General features: G+C 46.3%; 1 protein-coding gene across 1 annotated transcript; it reads left to right on the top strand.

Annotated features, from left to right (window-relative positions):
• Positions 1-5,812: 5,812 nt before the first annotated feature.
• On the top strand, positions 5,813-12,874 carry dusp4 (dual specificity phosphatase 4; the record flags this gene model as incomplete). The annotated part of the gene is made up of 4 exons (XM_079552323.1): positions 5,813-6,304; positions 7,557-7,684; positions 9,696-9,915; positions 12,492-12,874. Exons 1-4 carry the CDS (start codon positions 5,932-5,934, stop codon positions 12,872-12,874), a joined length of 1,104 nt encoding a protein of 367 aa, XP_079408449.1. The 5' UTR covers positions 5,813-5,931.
• Between the last annotated feature and the right edge of the window lie 5,606 nt (positions 12,875-18,480).

The raw sequence follows: 18,480 nt of genomic DNA on the forward strand, positions 1-18,480 counted from the left end.
TTGTTCGGATGGTGGATTTTATTTGACCCACATGTTGCAGAGTAATTTGTTTTTAAACCATGGATAAAATTAGACAGACGGATAGAAGAATACTGTTTGGAGAACACTGTAGCCCAGGTGTTTAAATCACTGAGGAATAAATAATATATATATATATATATATATATATATATATATATATATATATATATTTATATACAATTTATAGATGCAGGCAGTTCCAGGAAACCACTTCTTCAGGAAACCAATCTTCAGTGAGTGGTGGATATCTGACCCATGTCCAGCCACTAGAATCAATACCTCTGTAGTAACTGGCAGGATCTCACAGCAGCCATTGTAACAGATATCCGATCGTCTTTGAGCCCTTGGATCAATACTGTCTGGCCAGTTTCCATGTTACATTCTTATTCCTTGAAACATATTGAATATCTCATTCCAATGTGTGAAAGTGAATGCAAATCATGCCTTATCTCTATAATGTATAATTACAAATACTTATGTCTACGTCTAGTATTTATAGTTTATATAGAGCCCCTTCACCTCCTTCTTCATCCTCCTCCTGCGCAGCTCCCTCCGCTCCACCACGGTCTTTCACCATCTTCTCCTAGTTCGTCGCTTTTTGTTTCCTGTAGCTGGTGCCTCTTCAGTGTTTCAGAATTTGTTGGTCTCAAATGTCTTTAGCTCGTATGCTAGCTAGTTTGTTGGTCCTTCGTGGCTATAGTACGGACTCTCTGCAGTAAAAAAAAAACACTCAACCTCACAAAAACACAGCAAAGATTAACAAAATCATCCAGTAAAGCAACGTGGAACACAGAAACTCCAAATGCAGTTCACAGACAAAGGCAAAAAACGCCGCTGTACCAAGAGAGAGGGAGGTTGCTGCTTGTCTGATGAAAGAAGTGACATAATTCGGGAGACAAAACATTACATACTGTGAAAATTAGATGTTATTTTATACAATGCTACATAAAAACATAGATAGATTAAATACTTTTAATGCAAGATACAATAATTTACAAACATTAGCTCCGCATTCATTCATCCATTTCTGCAGACGAACTCCCATCTGGGCCTGTCTGTCCATGGGAGCGAGATAGTTCACCTCAAGGTTTCTTTTGTCTCCCACAGGGTTTTAGAGTTTTCCTTGCTAAGGCCAAATATCATGTGCTTCGCTGCTGATTGATTATTTGGACATTCCATTTGTCTGAGTGATGAAACCAGCGTATTGAGTAAGATGTTTTTTTCAAAAATGACTCTTGTATTGTGAAAGGGACTAATTGGGAATACGCTGTGCCTCTGTCTCCTGTATACGTATAAGTTGAGTGTTGCTGCGTTCGCTCTCTGCCTCACATTAATAAACGGAGTGAACACATCATACTTCTCATCTCTCACCTGCTTGGTCCGCTACATATTGGTATATACTGTATATATATATTTTTGTCATTTTCATATTGAGGTTCAGCGGATTTTTATTACTGGAGCGAGTCCGTACAAGCCATTTAAGGAATAGGCCACCGTTTTTCCATACTGAGATATGTTCCTACCTTAGCTTTGACGAGTTCTTTAGGACCTGTCTGATCTTCACCCGTGCCTTCAATCACGTAAACACAGCGCAGCCTCTCCCCCTCTCCACTATAGCTCCAAAACAGGGCAAGATAGAAGCTACCAAGCTCTTCCACGTTTTCCCTATTTAAATATGGTTACGTGAAGTGTTCCACTACAAAACATAATTACACAAAATTAAACAATGTGGATTTTCTAAGCGGATAAAAGGGGGAACTATATTGTAAGGCGTAATAATACCAGGAGTAGGTCGAAATCCGTGCAGTAATCTTCACTTTACTGTGTGGATGCCAAATTACTCCTGGTATTATTACGCCTTACAATATAGTCCCCCCTTTTATCCGCTTAGAAAATCCACATTGTTTAATTTTGTGTAATTATACTTTGTAGTGGAACACTTCACGTAACCATATTTAAATAGGGAAAACGTGGAAGAGCTTGGTAGCTTCTATCTTGACCTGTTTTGGAGCTATAGTGGAGAGAGGGAGAGGCTAAATGCTAACGCCGTCTGTGCTGTGTTTACGTGACTGAAGGCACGGGGGAAGACCAGACAGGTCCTAAAGAACTCGTCAAAGCTAAGGTAAGAACATATCTCAGTATGTAAAAACGGTGGCCTATTCCTTTAAGGGCTGTGTTTAAAAGTAAACAAACAGCTAGTTTATGGGCTAAAGACATTTGAGTAAAAGTTGATGGAGGGCATGAGGCCCAAAACGTCACATACTATGTTGTAAGAAACAATCTAAAAATTGGGAAACTTCCACTGCTGTGCGGACCCCTACTTTCAACTTCTAAAGACATTTGAGACCTACAAATTTCTTTTTCTCAAACACTGAAGTGGTACCGAGAGCCCTCCACACCTGCAGAAACGAGGAGGTATCCGGGCAAGACTCACAAGGCACTTGTTCATGATGAGGACAGGGTTTTAAGTCAGTACTGTAAATATGGATTTTGTGCGCTCTCACTGTGTCCAGGTGGGTTTCCTATGGGGCCTCACAAATCCTGCAGCCAGGTACCCCTGATCATGGATCCCCGAATGCTGCACTGGGGGGGTCGTGACGGGTCGTGACTGAGGCATTGAAGGACTGATCAAATTTCCATACGACATAAAATAATGCGTTCATCTTTGCTTGTCAACATGGCTTTGGCGAGCACAGAGGCGGGATGGTCGATGCATTGGGATAATTAGGTTCAAGTGAGAGACGGCAGCTCAGGGGAAGATGGAGGTAGACAGAGGAGGGAAAATGAGAGGGCGCGGGGGGAGCAGGAACAGCCTACATCTACACAATTGACAAACTAACAAGGCAGACAGATGGACTCGAAGGGGCAACAGAGATATTTACCAACACACCTCCCTCCCTCCCGCACAGCTCTGCCTCGCTTGACAGATGACGACATGCAGTGTGGGCAAGGGAGGGGCCGACTTGACTGACGGGGCAAAAGTGGTGACATCAGTGCATAGTCAGCAGTCAGCCAATCGGCTCACGGCAACCCTAGATGCTGCCCCCGCCTCCCCGCACCGCTCCCTTGTTGCTACGGCAGCTGTTCCGTCCCGCTCTGGAGGGGCACTGACCGGATTCACGAGAGTAAGGTAGCGGGTTTAGGGGTTGCTTTATTGAGACCAGTGCATAGACAAGGCAACATAGACATTTCATACACAACACTTTGCAGAATAATCAAATATAGGTGAAATATTCTAAACTCCAATTATTTAAACTTTTAACATTGTAGCATTTAATGTAGCAACTAACAATGAAACATGAAAAAAAGAGTCATTTTCGTTCCAATGGATGGGTCAAATAACACAACTGTAAAGTCGATGTGCAACAGGAAATACAATATACCATACCATACATTTAAATCCATTTTTAGGATTTTATTGCTGAAACACTTGTTAAAGCCTACACTATTTCCTTCAAATTGATGTCTCTAATTTTTGTTTTTCGTGTTGAGATGTTTTGGCTCTCGTCTATTTCAGGTTGATCCCTCCTTCGCCCGGCTCTTTCTCTTTCCGACCCGTAACCATGACAACGGGATCAACATGCAAATGCTTAAGCACAGTGATAGAAGATGCAAATAGTGTTTCCGCTCGCACATTCTCACACACACGGCTGAGGAGGATGTGGGTACATACGTGCACACGCATACCCGAGTGCCCCCCCCACCTGTTCAGCCTCTTGTGTCAGGCTCTAACCACAACAACTTCAGGAGAAAAACATCTAACATGTACTTGTAAAGCAGTCTTTCATAATCACTAATACATTTGTTTTCATTTGAGTTAAGTGGTTGCATGCAAATAAATGGTAGCGAGATGCCTTTCCTCCGTGTGTGACCTTGGTGTGGGAGTGGCCTGTTTCATGCTCTGTTTAACACGTTTGTTTACTCGGGACTTCAATTCAATACTCATGTAGACTTAAAATATTGCGAGGACTTTGGCAGCTGGTTTAAAAATGCATTAAGTGACTCAATCTCATAAATATGTCGTTAATGCATGGAAGAATAACTGCAACCCACCTTGATGCCCAATCCTGCCCCGATAAGGAAAAGGAGAATCAAATGTATTAAAATTAAATAATTAAGGAAACACTGTGCATCATTCCAGGTCATATTTATTTCTCATAAGAAAATAATTGACTGGATTGACTGGATTGATAACCCCCCACCCATTTATTGTGTTCACTTAAACAGTTTCATTCATAAAAATAGTAGTTGTGTAGATGGAAAGATATTTAAGCTGAGGGACCTGATCTATTTCACACTGTATGGCTTCAAAGTTTTGTCTCCCACCTCTGTAGTGAGACCTGTGTACCCCCAACCTACAATGTTTCTCTACTTTGGCAGCTGAATTAATTCACGACAAGACTTCCAACTCCGCCTCCATTAGCCGTTTCCTGTAGCAGGTGGAGCGGGGCAGTTTTCCTGTAACACTATCTTTACCCGGGGGCTTGTACACCCTGAGGAGAAGGCTCTTAATTGCAGGTCTGACAGGCAACTACTCACTCCCACATTGTTTCACTTCCACCAGTTTACAGTCACCAATTCATGAGTCTTGGGACAGAGGAAGCTACCTGGAGAGACCCCATGTGACGGTGACGGACAGACATTGATGAGGTAAATTGGATTATCCGGGGTCAAACTAAACAGTAGCCTAGTGTCTTTCATTGTGTCGTTTCATTACCCCTCCGGTTCACCTGAAGGAAGCTTCTTTATAAATATAGGCTGCGTGCAAAAAAATGTGGTATTACCCCTTTTTTTCCCCCCTTCTTCCTTAGTTTTGGGGCAGGGGCGGACTGGGACTGAAAAACAGCCCTGGACTCTGACCAGCCTGGCCCAAATTAGAGTAATTGTGCACTTCCACAAATACATATTTTAACCTCTTACCACCCGCCTTAACACGAACAAGTGCATTTTCCCCAGTTCGGCTTTTTTAAATTATTTTTTTGACTGGTATCATGAGCAAAAAGAACGGGAAAGGTGGTCGCAGAAACAGAAGCAAAATCATTAATATAAATAATAAATAATAATGGTCCCAAAATCGAACCTTGTGGTACACCATACTCCACGGAATTCCTTTTAGATTCATGTTTTTTTTTATACTGGGCTTTACCCAAATCTAAAAGCTTCTCGATTGGAGAGCAACAATGTAACGCCTCATTTGAAAGCTAAGACCCACAAAAGTGATGGAAACTTTTCGTCACGTCGCCACATTTTTGTCATATTTTTGTTGTTGTTTTTTAAATTATTTTTTCCATCATTTTTTGTCTGTGTTTTTCTCATGTTTTTGTTGACTTTTCATCCTCTTTTTTTCTCGCTATTTTGATGCTTTTCTTTTTAGCTTTTAGATTTGGGTAAAGCTCGGTTGAGGCGGGAGTGGTGGCCCTAGAGCCAGTGGCCCTTCTGTGCTCTTCCAGAATGGACATATGGCCAGTCCGCCCCCTGTTTTGGGGTGTTATGGCTAAAAACGTAATCAGTAATCTATGCTATACAATTGAGGTATTTTGTTTTCTATCTGCAGGATTATCATGTTTTATTCCGCTGTTGTGAAGCTTCGAGCAGCAGATGACCGTATCTGCCCCCTCTGGACTTTGCTGGGCTCATTGATGTTTGCAAGTTTGTTTTATGAATGAGCGGCAGAGGGGACGAAAGGGGCACGGGGAACTGCGCGCTCTCCGATTGGCTCTGGGCGGTTGACGTCACCTCCGCTGTGACGCCATGCACCCATTCATGAAAAAAAAAAGAAAGGAAAGAAAGAAAGAAAGCAAGAGGAGAGAAACTGTACACAGTGAAAGGAGACAGAGGGCGAAGGCAGCCGAGATGCGCGGATAGAACCCCGAGACCGGACACAACGCAGTTCCCCTTCACGACGCGCCAATGGACGAGCTGTGCGAGATGGAGTGCCCGCTCCTCAAGAGGCTCCTGAAGGACGACGGGGGGAACAAGGTGCTGATTTTGGACTGCCGCTCGTTCCTCGCCTTCAGCGCGGGCCACATCCGGGGGGCCGTCAACGCGCGCTGCAACACGATCGTGCGCCGACGGGCCAAGGGGTCGGCGCTGAGCCTGGACCAGGTGCTGGCCGGGGACGAGGAGGTGCGCGCGCGGCTCCGCTCCGGGATGTACTCCGCGGCGGTGCTGTACGACGAGAGGACGCCCGACCTCGACGCGGTGAAGGAGGACAGCACGGTGACGCTCGTGCTCAACGCGCTGTGCAGGGACTCCGCGGGCACGCTCGTGTACCTGCTCAAAGGTAAAAACCAGACGTCAATGTTATTCCGAGCGAAAGGGGGATTTTACACTCTGTTTTTTTTCTTTTTTTTTCGTAAGGTCTTATGTCAACAACGCAACGCACCGCTTTTGTTGAGCAGATTCACTCCAAAACCTTGCCCACACATCCAAGGTCTTAATGGATGGAATTCGATTTTTTATTTTATTTTGATACCTTTAATTTATTTGTGTGCCACATTTCTGATTGTGATATTTTTTAGAACCTTTAAACAAGATGAACCAAAAAACATTGCATGATTTAAAGGGGTTTTGTAAGCAATACATTGAAATGATCCAAAACCAGAAGGATTAGGCCCTATAAATGAGAATAAAAACCAAAAAAAACAAAATATAATAAAGGCCTCCGACAATTTGCATGGTTGTCGAATGATTCACAAGAGTTTAGCCACATATAAACGTACTGTTATATTAAAGCCTGTATCATTCACCTTCTGGGACAAAGCCCCGGAAGATATGTATATACCCTATAATGCAATAAAAAAAAAAACATTATCTATACAATTGGAAACAGTATAACATGCTGTTCCACTGGGGCCTCGCAATATCTAAACCCCATTATCTTATCCTCCTCTTCCTCACCGGACATCCTTTCAAGAGCATCCATTTGACTCCCCAGCTTTTTACAACGCACTGGTGTAATGTGTTTTTTTTTTTTTTTTGGGTCCCACACACCCTATACTCACAATCTCGCGGGCCAATAGCAGCGAGCCCAGCGGATGAGGTAATGCTGATGCACATCGGGTGTCAAAAAAAAAAAAAAAACGCAGCTCCATCATTAACACCGAAGCCCAGAAATAATCTTTTGTCGATGCCGCAACAGAGTCAAATGATTTTTTCCTTTTGTTTTTTTCTACGGTCAATGTCACATTCTGTTATAGTAATGGGGTTCGGATGACGCACTTCTTGAGAGCGTTGTTGTGCAGCGCCGTTTGGAATTGCATAACAACTTTCTGGAGAGTTGGAGAAGTATTTTGGTTATATTGTGATCGAATAGTGATGAACGTGGATTCTGTCTTGGTGTTACAAAATGCGGCTCTAAACTGTAAACTGAAAGGCAAAGCAATTCAAAGTTCAGTTTATTAATCCGGCTGCAGACGGAGCAGACGTGGGTGTTTTTTTTCTTCTTCTTCCATAAGAGCATTTTGATTAAGCTGCACAGACGCGATAAGAGAGTCTAATATGGTTCTTATATTCTTACATGGTCTGTGTTGCAGGTGGCTATGACAGGTTTTACACGGAGTACCCGGAGTACTGCATAACCACCAAATCCTTATCCTCCCTCACCAGCCAGTCCAGTGTGGACTCGGCGTGTTCGTCGTGTGGGACGCCGCAGCACGACCAGGTGAGACAATGAAATGAATAGATATTGTGCCATTTTCAGTAATAGAATAGAAATATTGTGATTAAGGGGAGACACTACAGGCAAATCTCATTTTTTTCAGATTTCAGGTTTTGGGCCAAATTGGTCTCTGAACATATAAGCTTTCACCCGGAAACAGAAAATATGCCTAATCTTCACAACAACATGTTTAAATATTGCGCTGATTCAATGTTCCCCCATAGACTTATATGGGAGAACACAATTTCAAGGGCCTTTTTCTCAAAACACATTTTTCTGTCATAGTGGCGACACTATGTCCACTATGTCAGTAGGACCTAAAGACTTCACATTTTCCAGCCTTGGACTGAACAATATTTGGAAGATTTTTTCAGAGGGATGTTTTATTATTTAATCCCAAGCCCCATTTATTGAGTTTTGAATGTCAAAAAATAACGCGAAAATTAAATTTTTACAAAATTTTCCACTAAAAACAGCTTATTTTAAAACTAAGAAATCCAAAATCCCCTCTGAAAAAGTCTTGGTAACTCATTCATCAATAAAATGAAACCATAAATTTGAATGTAGCTCTATCCATTATTCAGATTACGTCGCCGAAAAGATGGGAAATTTGGGGCATTCCCCTCAGAACGCACAATACGCCGTCTGTGTGTCTTTGAGGGGAAATGGTTGACCATGGTGAGCGCGCTGCTCGCTGAACAGGCCGTGTCTTGTGCAGAACTGGATGCAACTGGAAAATACCAAATCTTATCATTGATAATTGAAATGATTAATCGGGAAGTTTATCTGTGTGGTTTATCGGGAGCATGAATTCAGTTGTTGTTAGCAGTAGAAGATATGATAAACAGCCTTACACTCTTTACACTCCTACACTGCAGCCATAACTACAATTGCAACTCTCCTTTCTACTTTTAGAACTTCTGTTTTCTGTTTTTATAACGACATCTATCACTATCTACTGGTTTTACTGCTCTAACACTATTGCAACTAATACTAGAACATACAACTAATACTAGGCCTGGTATTGCTTTTACTTCTACATTTATTTACTTATTTGGTGTCGTAGCCTAGACTTACGAAACACTGCAGATGTATTTAAAATCTTTTCTTGAACTATATGGCCTATTTCGAAAAACAGGACACAAACACAAAATACTCCAAATATAAATATTCACTTGACAAGACCCAAAAGGTTGTCTACTTGCAATTTAACACATCTGTACAAAGCAGGCTTACAGTGATATATGCTATTATTCAGGGCCTGTATGTGTTACATCCATCAGGCACATACTGAATGTTTGCACCAGTATCTTATTTGTGGTCATCAGTCGAAGGAAAGGGAAATCCCGTGACTACAGTTAGCCTAGGCTACGACCATCACCCTCCACCGTTCCCTCAGAAATCCAATGTTTTCTAAAGTAATAAATATGATTTTAAACCATACGTCTTGCACGGTCTGCACTGACAAAGTGTGTCTTGTTGTTATCCATGTCCTTTCCGTCTCAACCCCCCGCCTCCCTGTCCCCCCCCCTCCTCCTCACATTACATTTCTAAGCACTATCGATCATTTCCTGATGCCGTGTCAGTAGCACGCTCCTCGGCGGCAGTGACATAAGCGCTGGACTGAGGCCCCGTCAATAAATCTCACTGCCGGTATAGACTGTAGACCGCAAGGAGAGCGCCCGCCCCCCACCCCGCGCACATAATCACCCGAGCGCCCACGCGGCATCAGGGACACACGGACGCTTACATCACTGCTGACTTGAAAATGTAATTGAACACTTTGACAGTCTGATTCATAAGCTGCTGTTCTATCATTGAGCTCCTCGGCGCCACCAGGAAAATGTCACTGATCAGTCACACGATATTTTTCTGAATATTCGTCTGCAACGTTTTAGAGTAAAAAAAGATCTCTGCAGGATTTTCGAATGATCACACACTATTGCGCGTTTGTATTAGTGTCAAATATGAAATGATCTTAAATGCATGGGTGTCCTTGTTTTTTTTGTCTCAGGGTGGCCCGGTGGAGATTCTCCCCTTCCTGTACCTCGGCAGTGCCCTCCACGCCTCGAAGAAGGAGGTCCTGGACGCCATAGGAATCTCAGCCCTTCTAAACGTATCGTCCAACTGTCCCAACCACTTCGAGGGCACCTACCAGTACAAGTGCATCCCCGTGGAGGACAACCATAAGGAGGACATCAGCTGCTGGTTCCTCGATGCCATTGAGTTCATAGGTCAGTGGCTAAAGTCGTTTGCTCTAACAAGTGGTTAGATTTGTAAATATTCTTTTTGTAGTCAGAAGCATCTCTAGAAGCAGTGACCTTTGAGTGCACATAGAAATACGAATCACAAAACAAATAGTAAGAATGACTGTAGAGGTCACAGTTTGCACAGACACAGGCGGCATGTTTGGAGTCGCCCATATATGGTCATGTTCGAAGCAGCCAAAAGGGGAAAACTTTCCACCACTACTTGAACAAATTCTGAATAAATGTGTTTTTTTTTCTAAATAAAGATACAAAAAAACATGGATAGGAGCAAAAATGGTCGATGCTAACCAGGACGCTAGTTTAATTTTAGTTTATTATTTATTTAGTTAGTTTATTTGAGCAACAGATGCATCCAGGTATAGTAGACATATAACATACATAAATTATTCACAACATAAGAAGTATTAGTGAAGTATTAGTTATAACTTATAAGGCCCTACCCCCTCCAAGCTACCTTAGCTTCATGCTACATATGCTAAGTTTAGCAACGATTGCCGTTTTTCGCATCTACTGAACAGTTTGCTGTGAAGAAACCTCCATATTGGCCCAATTCTGACTTGACTTTATTGGTTTGTGATAAATATTTGTATTCTGTCAGAATACGGCTAAAAAGCAGGAAAAATTGAGAGGTTTTCTTCCCCCCTCGGCTCGGCCACGCCCCCTTAATTGTGTTGTATGTTTGCGTCTGTATCTATAGACCGAGTTTTTATGCATTGGGCTTTATATGTTGCAGCATCTAATTGCAGCATTTGCCTTTTGAGATAAATCAAATAGCAAGTAGGTAGATAGTCCTCAACATAATCAATGGTGTCAAGTTCCTGCAAAAAAAAAGGAAAGAAATCCCATTGTATGCATTGTAAACCTTTGGCGATCGCCTTCACAAGACAAAGACTTACTCCCCGCTCAAGCCAGATCAGCTTGCACGTCACGTACAGCCGGTACAGAGAGTCCAAAAAAATGATTCACCTGACATTTTCCCTACACAAATCTGCCGGTGTAATACGTTATGGATTATCTGCACGTTCCCGCAACGCCAATCACCGTCATCCATACGGAGGCTGAGCGGTGTCACCCGCCAAGGGAAGGCAGTGACACGGGACTTAAAGCGGGACACATCAAAGCGCTTGCATACGGGCGCCATGTGCAGAGGCATCGGGATGGGGTGGGGGGTGGGGGGGGGGGGTGCGTGTGCGTCAGAGCTGCTGTGGGACAGAGTCTGAGTCATCCATCCACTGTTCACTGTTGCCGGGAGAGTGGACGCCGACGCCGCGGAGCTACCTGAAATGTGTCCGCAATGCTGGAGGAGGAAGGAAAACACAACAGACCGGGCCAGGATTTCACATGATCATTTATGCTAAAACTGGGACGCCTGATTCTTCTTGTTTTCAGAGGGAGTTCAAATTGTTTCACAAAGAGCGGAAAATGTCCTGTCTCTCTGGAGGTCTTTTTCAAAACCGGCCAACCCTGTGTTTGGGAGCTTGCGATCACAAAAGTTGTCAGATAAATTGCAAACAGACATTTTATCCGAAGATTCTGCAGCCCCAGTGAGCAGAATGGATATACAGTGTTTAGTCGTGATTCCCGCTTACTACAAATGAAACGCATTTCGTTCAGTGAAATGTGACTGAAGTTAAGTTCTTTTAGGGAAAAAAAAGCTTTTTTTAGTCAGTAAATTCCCTTCTGGCCACGGCTCACACAGCCACACTAGGAGTATTGTTAAACTCATCACGCCGACGGAGCTCATTGGGGAAATTGAATTAGCGATAATAAATAAATAAGCTGGACTATTGCCTCGTGGAATGTTCTGCCTCAGCCCAAACACAGAGTGAGAGGAAGAGGCAATGGGATAGAAGAAACCCGTTTTTTTGTGTGTTTTTTTTACATTTTGCACTTGCGTCTGAATGTGATTTGCTGTTTTTCTCACTTGGAGCTTTGGTGCTGCTGGGAGAGGCAGAGAGGAGGAGGAGGAGGAGGGATGGGGGAAGTGTGATAAGGAAGGCATCAGTGTGCATTTGTACAAGCTATTTTAAAGGCGATATGTGCAGATATGCTCGACACTTTGGAAGAAAGCGAGAGGCGATGGCCTGGAATAGCAACAGCGCACGTAAACCCCTAGGTTTCCATGCTGTGTGCTGCGAGGCGGTGTAGTTCGACCGAGGTCACTTGGAGTGGGAAATCAACACTTCGAGCACTTAGCTTGTATGAAAGTCATGTGATTGGCTGTCACCTATCTGTCCAGTGCTGGGCATGTTCTATGATCACAGTCTCTCGCCTCCATCTTTGATCCAATTTCTGGGCTGTATCTCTCACCGCAGCAGAACCAACAGCAAACTCTCCACCTTCTCCTCTTCACCACCACTCATACCGCCCATACATTCACCCCCACTTATTTGTTTCTGGCAACTTTTCACATTCTAATTTGAATTGGTTTTACAGTAGGCTATAACTACTTGGCTTTAATGTGTGGGAGAAATATGAATAAGAAAAAAAAAAAGTCTGCGTATTGTTCTGACCTGTCGCTTTCCTTTGTGTCCCTCCAGACTCGGTACGGGACTCCAGCGGCCGCGTGCTGGTCCACTGCCAGGCCGGCATCTCCCGCTCGGCCACCATCTGCCTGGCCTACCTGATGAAGAGGAAGCGCGTGCGTCTGGACGAAGCCTTCGAGTTCGTCCGCAGGCGCCGCAGCATCATCTCCCCCAATTTCAGCTTCATGGGCCAGCTCCTGCAGTTCGAATCGCAGCTCCTGGCCACGTCCTGCGCCGCCGAGGCCGCCGCCACCGCCAGCCCGCTCCTCGCGCCCAAGTCCGCCAACCCCTCCGGCACGGCCACGCCCACCTCGCCGTTCATCTTCAACTTTCCGGTGTCCGTCGTGAACGCCGCCTACTTGCATCACAGCCCGATCACAACGTCCCCCGGCTGCTGATGGACGGATTGGACAGACACTTTTTTTTTTGCTCACAGCTTTTGGACGCGTTGGACAAGACTGAGCACACGCCGGGCTGTGATTGGCTGGTGATGTGGACAGCTACATCTTTCACTCGCCCAAAAGAACTTAACAAAAATGGCGGGAGAGTTTTGAAGCGTCATGGTGCCTGATTTACAGCCATAGACAGTAGTAGTGGACAGGGGGTCCCTCAATTCTAATGTTTAGTTCATCACATTTAATCACTACAGCTGTATGGGTCACATTACATGACAAAACAAACTGTTGGATAGTCAAGTTGATCTCTGGCAGCTATCTTACAGCTATTATGGTTTTTGTTCAGGACACAAACATGACTTCTGTTGTTTTGGGTCTTGTTTTCGCTGCCCTCCATTTTGAATCCATCTCAATTAGGCCAAAGAAGAACTACCCATTAGCGTTATTAGCTGTTTTTGGCTACACCCATTGCACTTTTACAACAGGTGACCCCCCCCCCCCCCCCCCGTCCACTGCCTCCTCTGTCTTAACGCTGACACTCAAAAACTTTGCGACGGCAGGCTGCACAAACTAGCCGCTCCTCCTTCTGTCCCACTGCAGCTTTTTGTTACGATAGACAAACAAACCCTGGCTTTAAGAAAAAGGAGAAAAAAAAGAAAAAGTATTTCTCTGGACCGGAGTGCTCCACCGACGCCTCCCCGACACCTCTCCGTCCCTTTCATTCATGCCGACCAAATGAATAAGCTCAGTATGGGGAGGGGTGGGGGTGGGGGTGGGGGGGGCTGTTGCTCCGGAGACGGCAGGAGATGGACACAGGAAGGAAGGAAGAATCTCAAGCACCCGAACTACACCCCACCCCCCCCTCCCCTCCGCTCGCCACCCAATCCCGCCTTCCCTCTCTTCCTCCCTCTGTTCGGTGACAAAAGAGGATGGATGAAGGAGTGATGGGGAGCGGTGACAGGTGCTCCGCTGGCTTCCTGTCTCCCCCTTCCTACACGTGATGTGTCCTTTTGTACACCTATTCCCCCGCCCTCTCCTCTCTCATCTTTCTCTCTCATCCCCCCCCCCCCCGAATAGAGGATACATAAATTATACAAGATGCCAAAAAAAAAAGAAGAAAAATGCTGCTTAAAGCCGCGCAGCAGAGCATTTCGATAACCTGCAACTTTACCGGGAGTGATTAGCGTCGAGCTGATCATTTGGAGGACCGTTCGGCACATGACTCCAAATGCTCTGCAGTGCGGCTTTAAGACCCAAAATGGCCTTGAAGGATTTACGAATCGTGTACTCTTTACCTGTGACCATTTCCTCAAAACACGCCGGATGTTTCACTTTTTTTTCTGCAAGTGGCTTTTTCAAACTACTTAGGGAGATGTTCAGAGTCAGTGGCCTCAACTGTGCACCGCCACTGGTTCACTAAGAGGTTTGTGCCTTGTTTTTAAAGGTATAACGCAGTTCAAAAGCGCCTCGGGTTGACTTTGGAGCCACAGCCGGGGTTAGCACACTTTCACGACAGTCTCGGTTTATGTCACGATACCTTATGGTGACAGATCTGTGCCGTGACTCCACAAATCATTACCTAACTAATGGCCAGCGGTCTATCAAAACAACAACAAAAAGGACCGTATTGTCTGTTATAGCAGCGCTGGTGGAGAGAAAAGATTTAGCAAATAATCAATCCCTAAGAATTTCTCTAAACCAATACTTTTGGCAGTGCTTTTCCAAATCTAACTGTGACATACAAAGGCTTCCCCAGCAAGTTGAATGGTCACAATCAGCAAATCAAGACCCCTTATGTTGGCCGTACATATCCTTTGCAAAAAAAACAACATTTTCAGTCTAAGTATGAGAGCTTCCTAAATAACCTTGAGTCTAATATAAATGTGAGATGAAAAAGGTAGGAAACCACTGGCCTACAGACTCATCTCATTAGTTCGACCTTCTGCCCACTTGGCGTTTGTCCGTATTTCTTTCCGTCGCACTTTGAACTGATGCCACACTGGATCAGGCTCGACAGAACGTGCTGCTGTTTGCTTTAGAGAAACGCCTGGCCTGACCGGCTCTCCAAAGTCCACCCAGGGGCGCTTTTCACTCAGTCCCCACCAGGTCAAACATACACAGACACAATGTCACAATAGAAACTCCACCTCGGTGTTGTTTTGGACAGTCGCCGGCACCTCTTTCTGTAGCACTTTGAAGTGATGCAATACTGTATTTATAATGAATGATCCGTGGAGAAGGTTGGCCGATGAGACGCAACACGATGGAACAATCAGAGGTGGGTAGAGTGTAGCCAGAATATTTACTCAAGTAAAGAGTAGCGGTAATTTATCGTCATTTGACCCCGAGTGGAAGTGAAAAGTAGTGACCCGAATCATGGCTCAAGTGTGATGAGTATATAAGTATGCGGTTTTAGTGTTAGTGTTGTCGTAAACGGACAGACAAAAACATCAGGTAACGCCATGAGGAACGTGAGAGAGAAATAAAATTGCAAAAAAGTTCCTCATGCGCAGGTACTTGAGTAAATGTTGCGACCCCGCCTCTGGGAATGATGAAGAAAAGAGCCAGTCAGTGGTAATCGACGCAATACTAAATGTCTCCGGTTTGTCCATGCGTGTCTGCGAGTCCGTCCACATGAGTGCTGTTCGACATCATGGCAATATTCCAATCACTGCTGGGACGTGTTCAAAGAGACTCCCTCACTTTTATTGTGGAATGAATGATCTGTGCATTTATTTATTACTGAGATTACAATGTTGAATAAAAAAATATTCTTAATGAAATCACTCTATGTCAGCGTTTTTGTTGTTGTTGTTGTTGCACCAATACCTTTACTGTACGGCCCGTTGTCTATGTGGGATAGCTGTAGTGTTGCAGACGTTTTGCCTCTCACTTAAATGAGCAGTTTCTCATAATGATGAAACGCAAGTTACGTATGTAACTATGGTTCTATGAATCCCGAATGACCGCCAGAGGCGGTGCTTCAAGCACTGAATGATCATCCTTGAGCATGCCCAGGTCGAGAAAATAATAACAACACAGTCACCTGTGACATCCGGTGACCTACGTGAGTCTATAAAGTCACGTGACACCGGAAACACAGTCCCACAATCTTCTCGCACAACGAGAGGATTCCGAGGGACTGAACGCTCTGGCGGTCATTCGGGATTCATAGAACCATAGTTACATACGTAACTTGCGTTCTATTTCATCCCTTCTGACCGCCAGAGGCGGTGCTTCAAGCACTGAATGACTAATGTCAACAAGGTCCCGAGGAATCCACGGACCCAAAAAAACACTCACCTCCCTCAAGAGCGGTGTTGACGGAGGACGCCCTCCAACGGATGTGGAGTAGCCACATTTACCCTGTAGAACCGGGCAAAGGTGCTCGCAGATGTCCACGAAGCCGCAGCACACACCGTTTCGAGTGGAACGCCCGTCATTACAGCCCAGGAAGTGGAGACGCCCCTGGTGGAATGACACCTCACTCCTGCAGGCAGTGGCCGACCACACTTCGCATACGCCTCCGCAATAACCCCGACGACCCATTGCGACAACCGTTGTTTAGACAGCGGATGACCCACTCGGGGTCCCGCAAAGCACACAAACAGTTGATCAGACTTACGTATCGCCGCGGTCGCCCTCACGTAAGCGGTCAGCGAGCGGACAGGGCACAGATGCTCGGAGTCGGACTCAAAACGGGCGAGGTTCAAGGGCCCGACAGGAGTTGCAGAGGGCACCTTGGGAACAAAAGAAGGATTAGGCCAAAGAGTGACCCCCGAACCATCCGGGTTCCATTGGCAGCAGGAGTCCTCAATAGAGAATGCCTGCAATTCACCCACCCGCTTTGCCGAGACCATCGCCAAGAGGAACGCAGTCTTCATTGACAACCACTTAAGGCTCACCTCTGACAACGGTTCAAACGGCGCAGACCGTAGGGCCTGGAGTACCACGTCCAGGTCCCACGAAGGCACTATGTGGCGTCTGGGAGGATGCAGTCTCCGGGCGCCCTTCAAAAACAAAGAGATCGCCTTATGACTGCCGACAGTCGCACCGTCTATGTCAACGTGCCAACATGAAATAGCCGCCACATATACCTTCAGGGTAGAAGGAGACCGCCCCTTATCGAGCAGGTCCTGCAGGAACAAAAGGATGTCCGGGACAGGACAGCGTACAGGGTCCAGCCTACGGTCACAGCACCATTCGTCAAACAGTTTCCACCTGTTGGCGTATAACAAGCGCGTGGACGGCGCCCGGGCGTTGCACATAGTGTGACCGACTGCACCCTCGAAGATGGAGAAGTCTATGCCGGGCCTAGCGGCCAGACCCAGAGCTGGAGGCGAGCGGGATCGGGGTGTAACACTCGGCCCCTCATTTGGGACAACAAGTCCGCCCTGCAAGGGAGACGCATTGGCAAGGCACAACAAAGCCTGCGCAGCAGTGGAAACCATGTCCTCCCCGGCCAGAATGGAGCCACCAGGAGGAGCCGGTGTCTCTCCTGAAGGACTCGGAGAAGCGTCGGGAAAACGAGCGGCAGCGGTGGGAAGGCGTACAGCAGCACTCTCGGCCAGTCGTGTGCCAGCGCGTCCTGGCCCATCGGACAGGAGGCATCCGCCAGCGAGAACCAGAGTGGGCAATGGTTCGCCTCTCTCGAGGCGAAGAGATCCACCCCTGCCCTGCCGAAGGATCTCCATATCCCGCTCACCACCTCCGGATGGAGCATCCACTCCCCGGCCGGCATCGAATGGCGGGACAGGAAATCGGCCACCTGATTTTGCGGTCCCGGTATATGGGTTGCCCGCAACCCCGCCAATCGAGGCCAAGCCCACGTGAGCAGCTGACCCGTCACCTGCGTCAACCTGACCGATCCGGTTCCCCCCATGTGGTTGATGTGGTAGACCACCGACGTGTTGTCCGACCGTATCAAAACATGTCGGCCCCGCAGATGCAGCAGGAAATGACGAAGAGCAAAATGCACCGCAAGCAGCTCCAAAACATTTATGTGTTCCCGCCTCAACTGAGGGGACCACACACCCTGCGCTATCCGGCCCTGCCACGTCGCACCCCAGCCTGTGGACGACGCATCTGTACATACAACTTCCCGCCGAGACGGACAATCCCCCAGTCGGACACCCTGTTCGAGCCAAAGCCTGTCCCTCCATGGAGCAAGAGCCGCCAGACATGGACGAGACACCAGCAACGGCACCCGCCGGTGTGAAAGCCGCGACGGATCCAGATGGCGATCGTTCAGCCATATTTGCAGGGGGCGCAGACGGAGCAGTCCCAATGGAACCACACTGGAAACCGACACCAGCTTGCCTAAGAGCCGCAGGTAGTTGATAAAAGGCAACCTGCTGGTCCCTTGAAACGCAGAGAGGGCCTCCATGATGCCGTCGACTCTCAGAGGGGAGGGTCGAGCGGTCATTGAGACCGTGTCTAGAGCAATCCCCAGAAAAACCGTGGCCTGGGTCGGAACCAAGTTGCTCTTGGGGAGATTCACTCTGAGCCCCAACTGGCATACGTGCGCAAGTACAGCCTCCGTGTCCCGAATAGCCTGTGCACGGGACGGTGCACAAACCAACCAATCGTCTATGTAGGGAAGTATCTTC

The sequence above is a fragment of the Gobius niger genome (assembly GCF_951799975.1).
Source record: "Gobius niger genome assembly, chromosome: 2".
Lineage (NCBI taxonomy): Eukaryota > Metazoa > Chordata > Actinopteri > Gobiiformes > Gobiidae > Gobius > Gobius niger.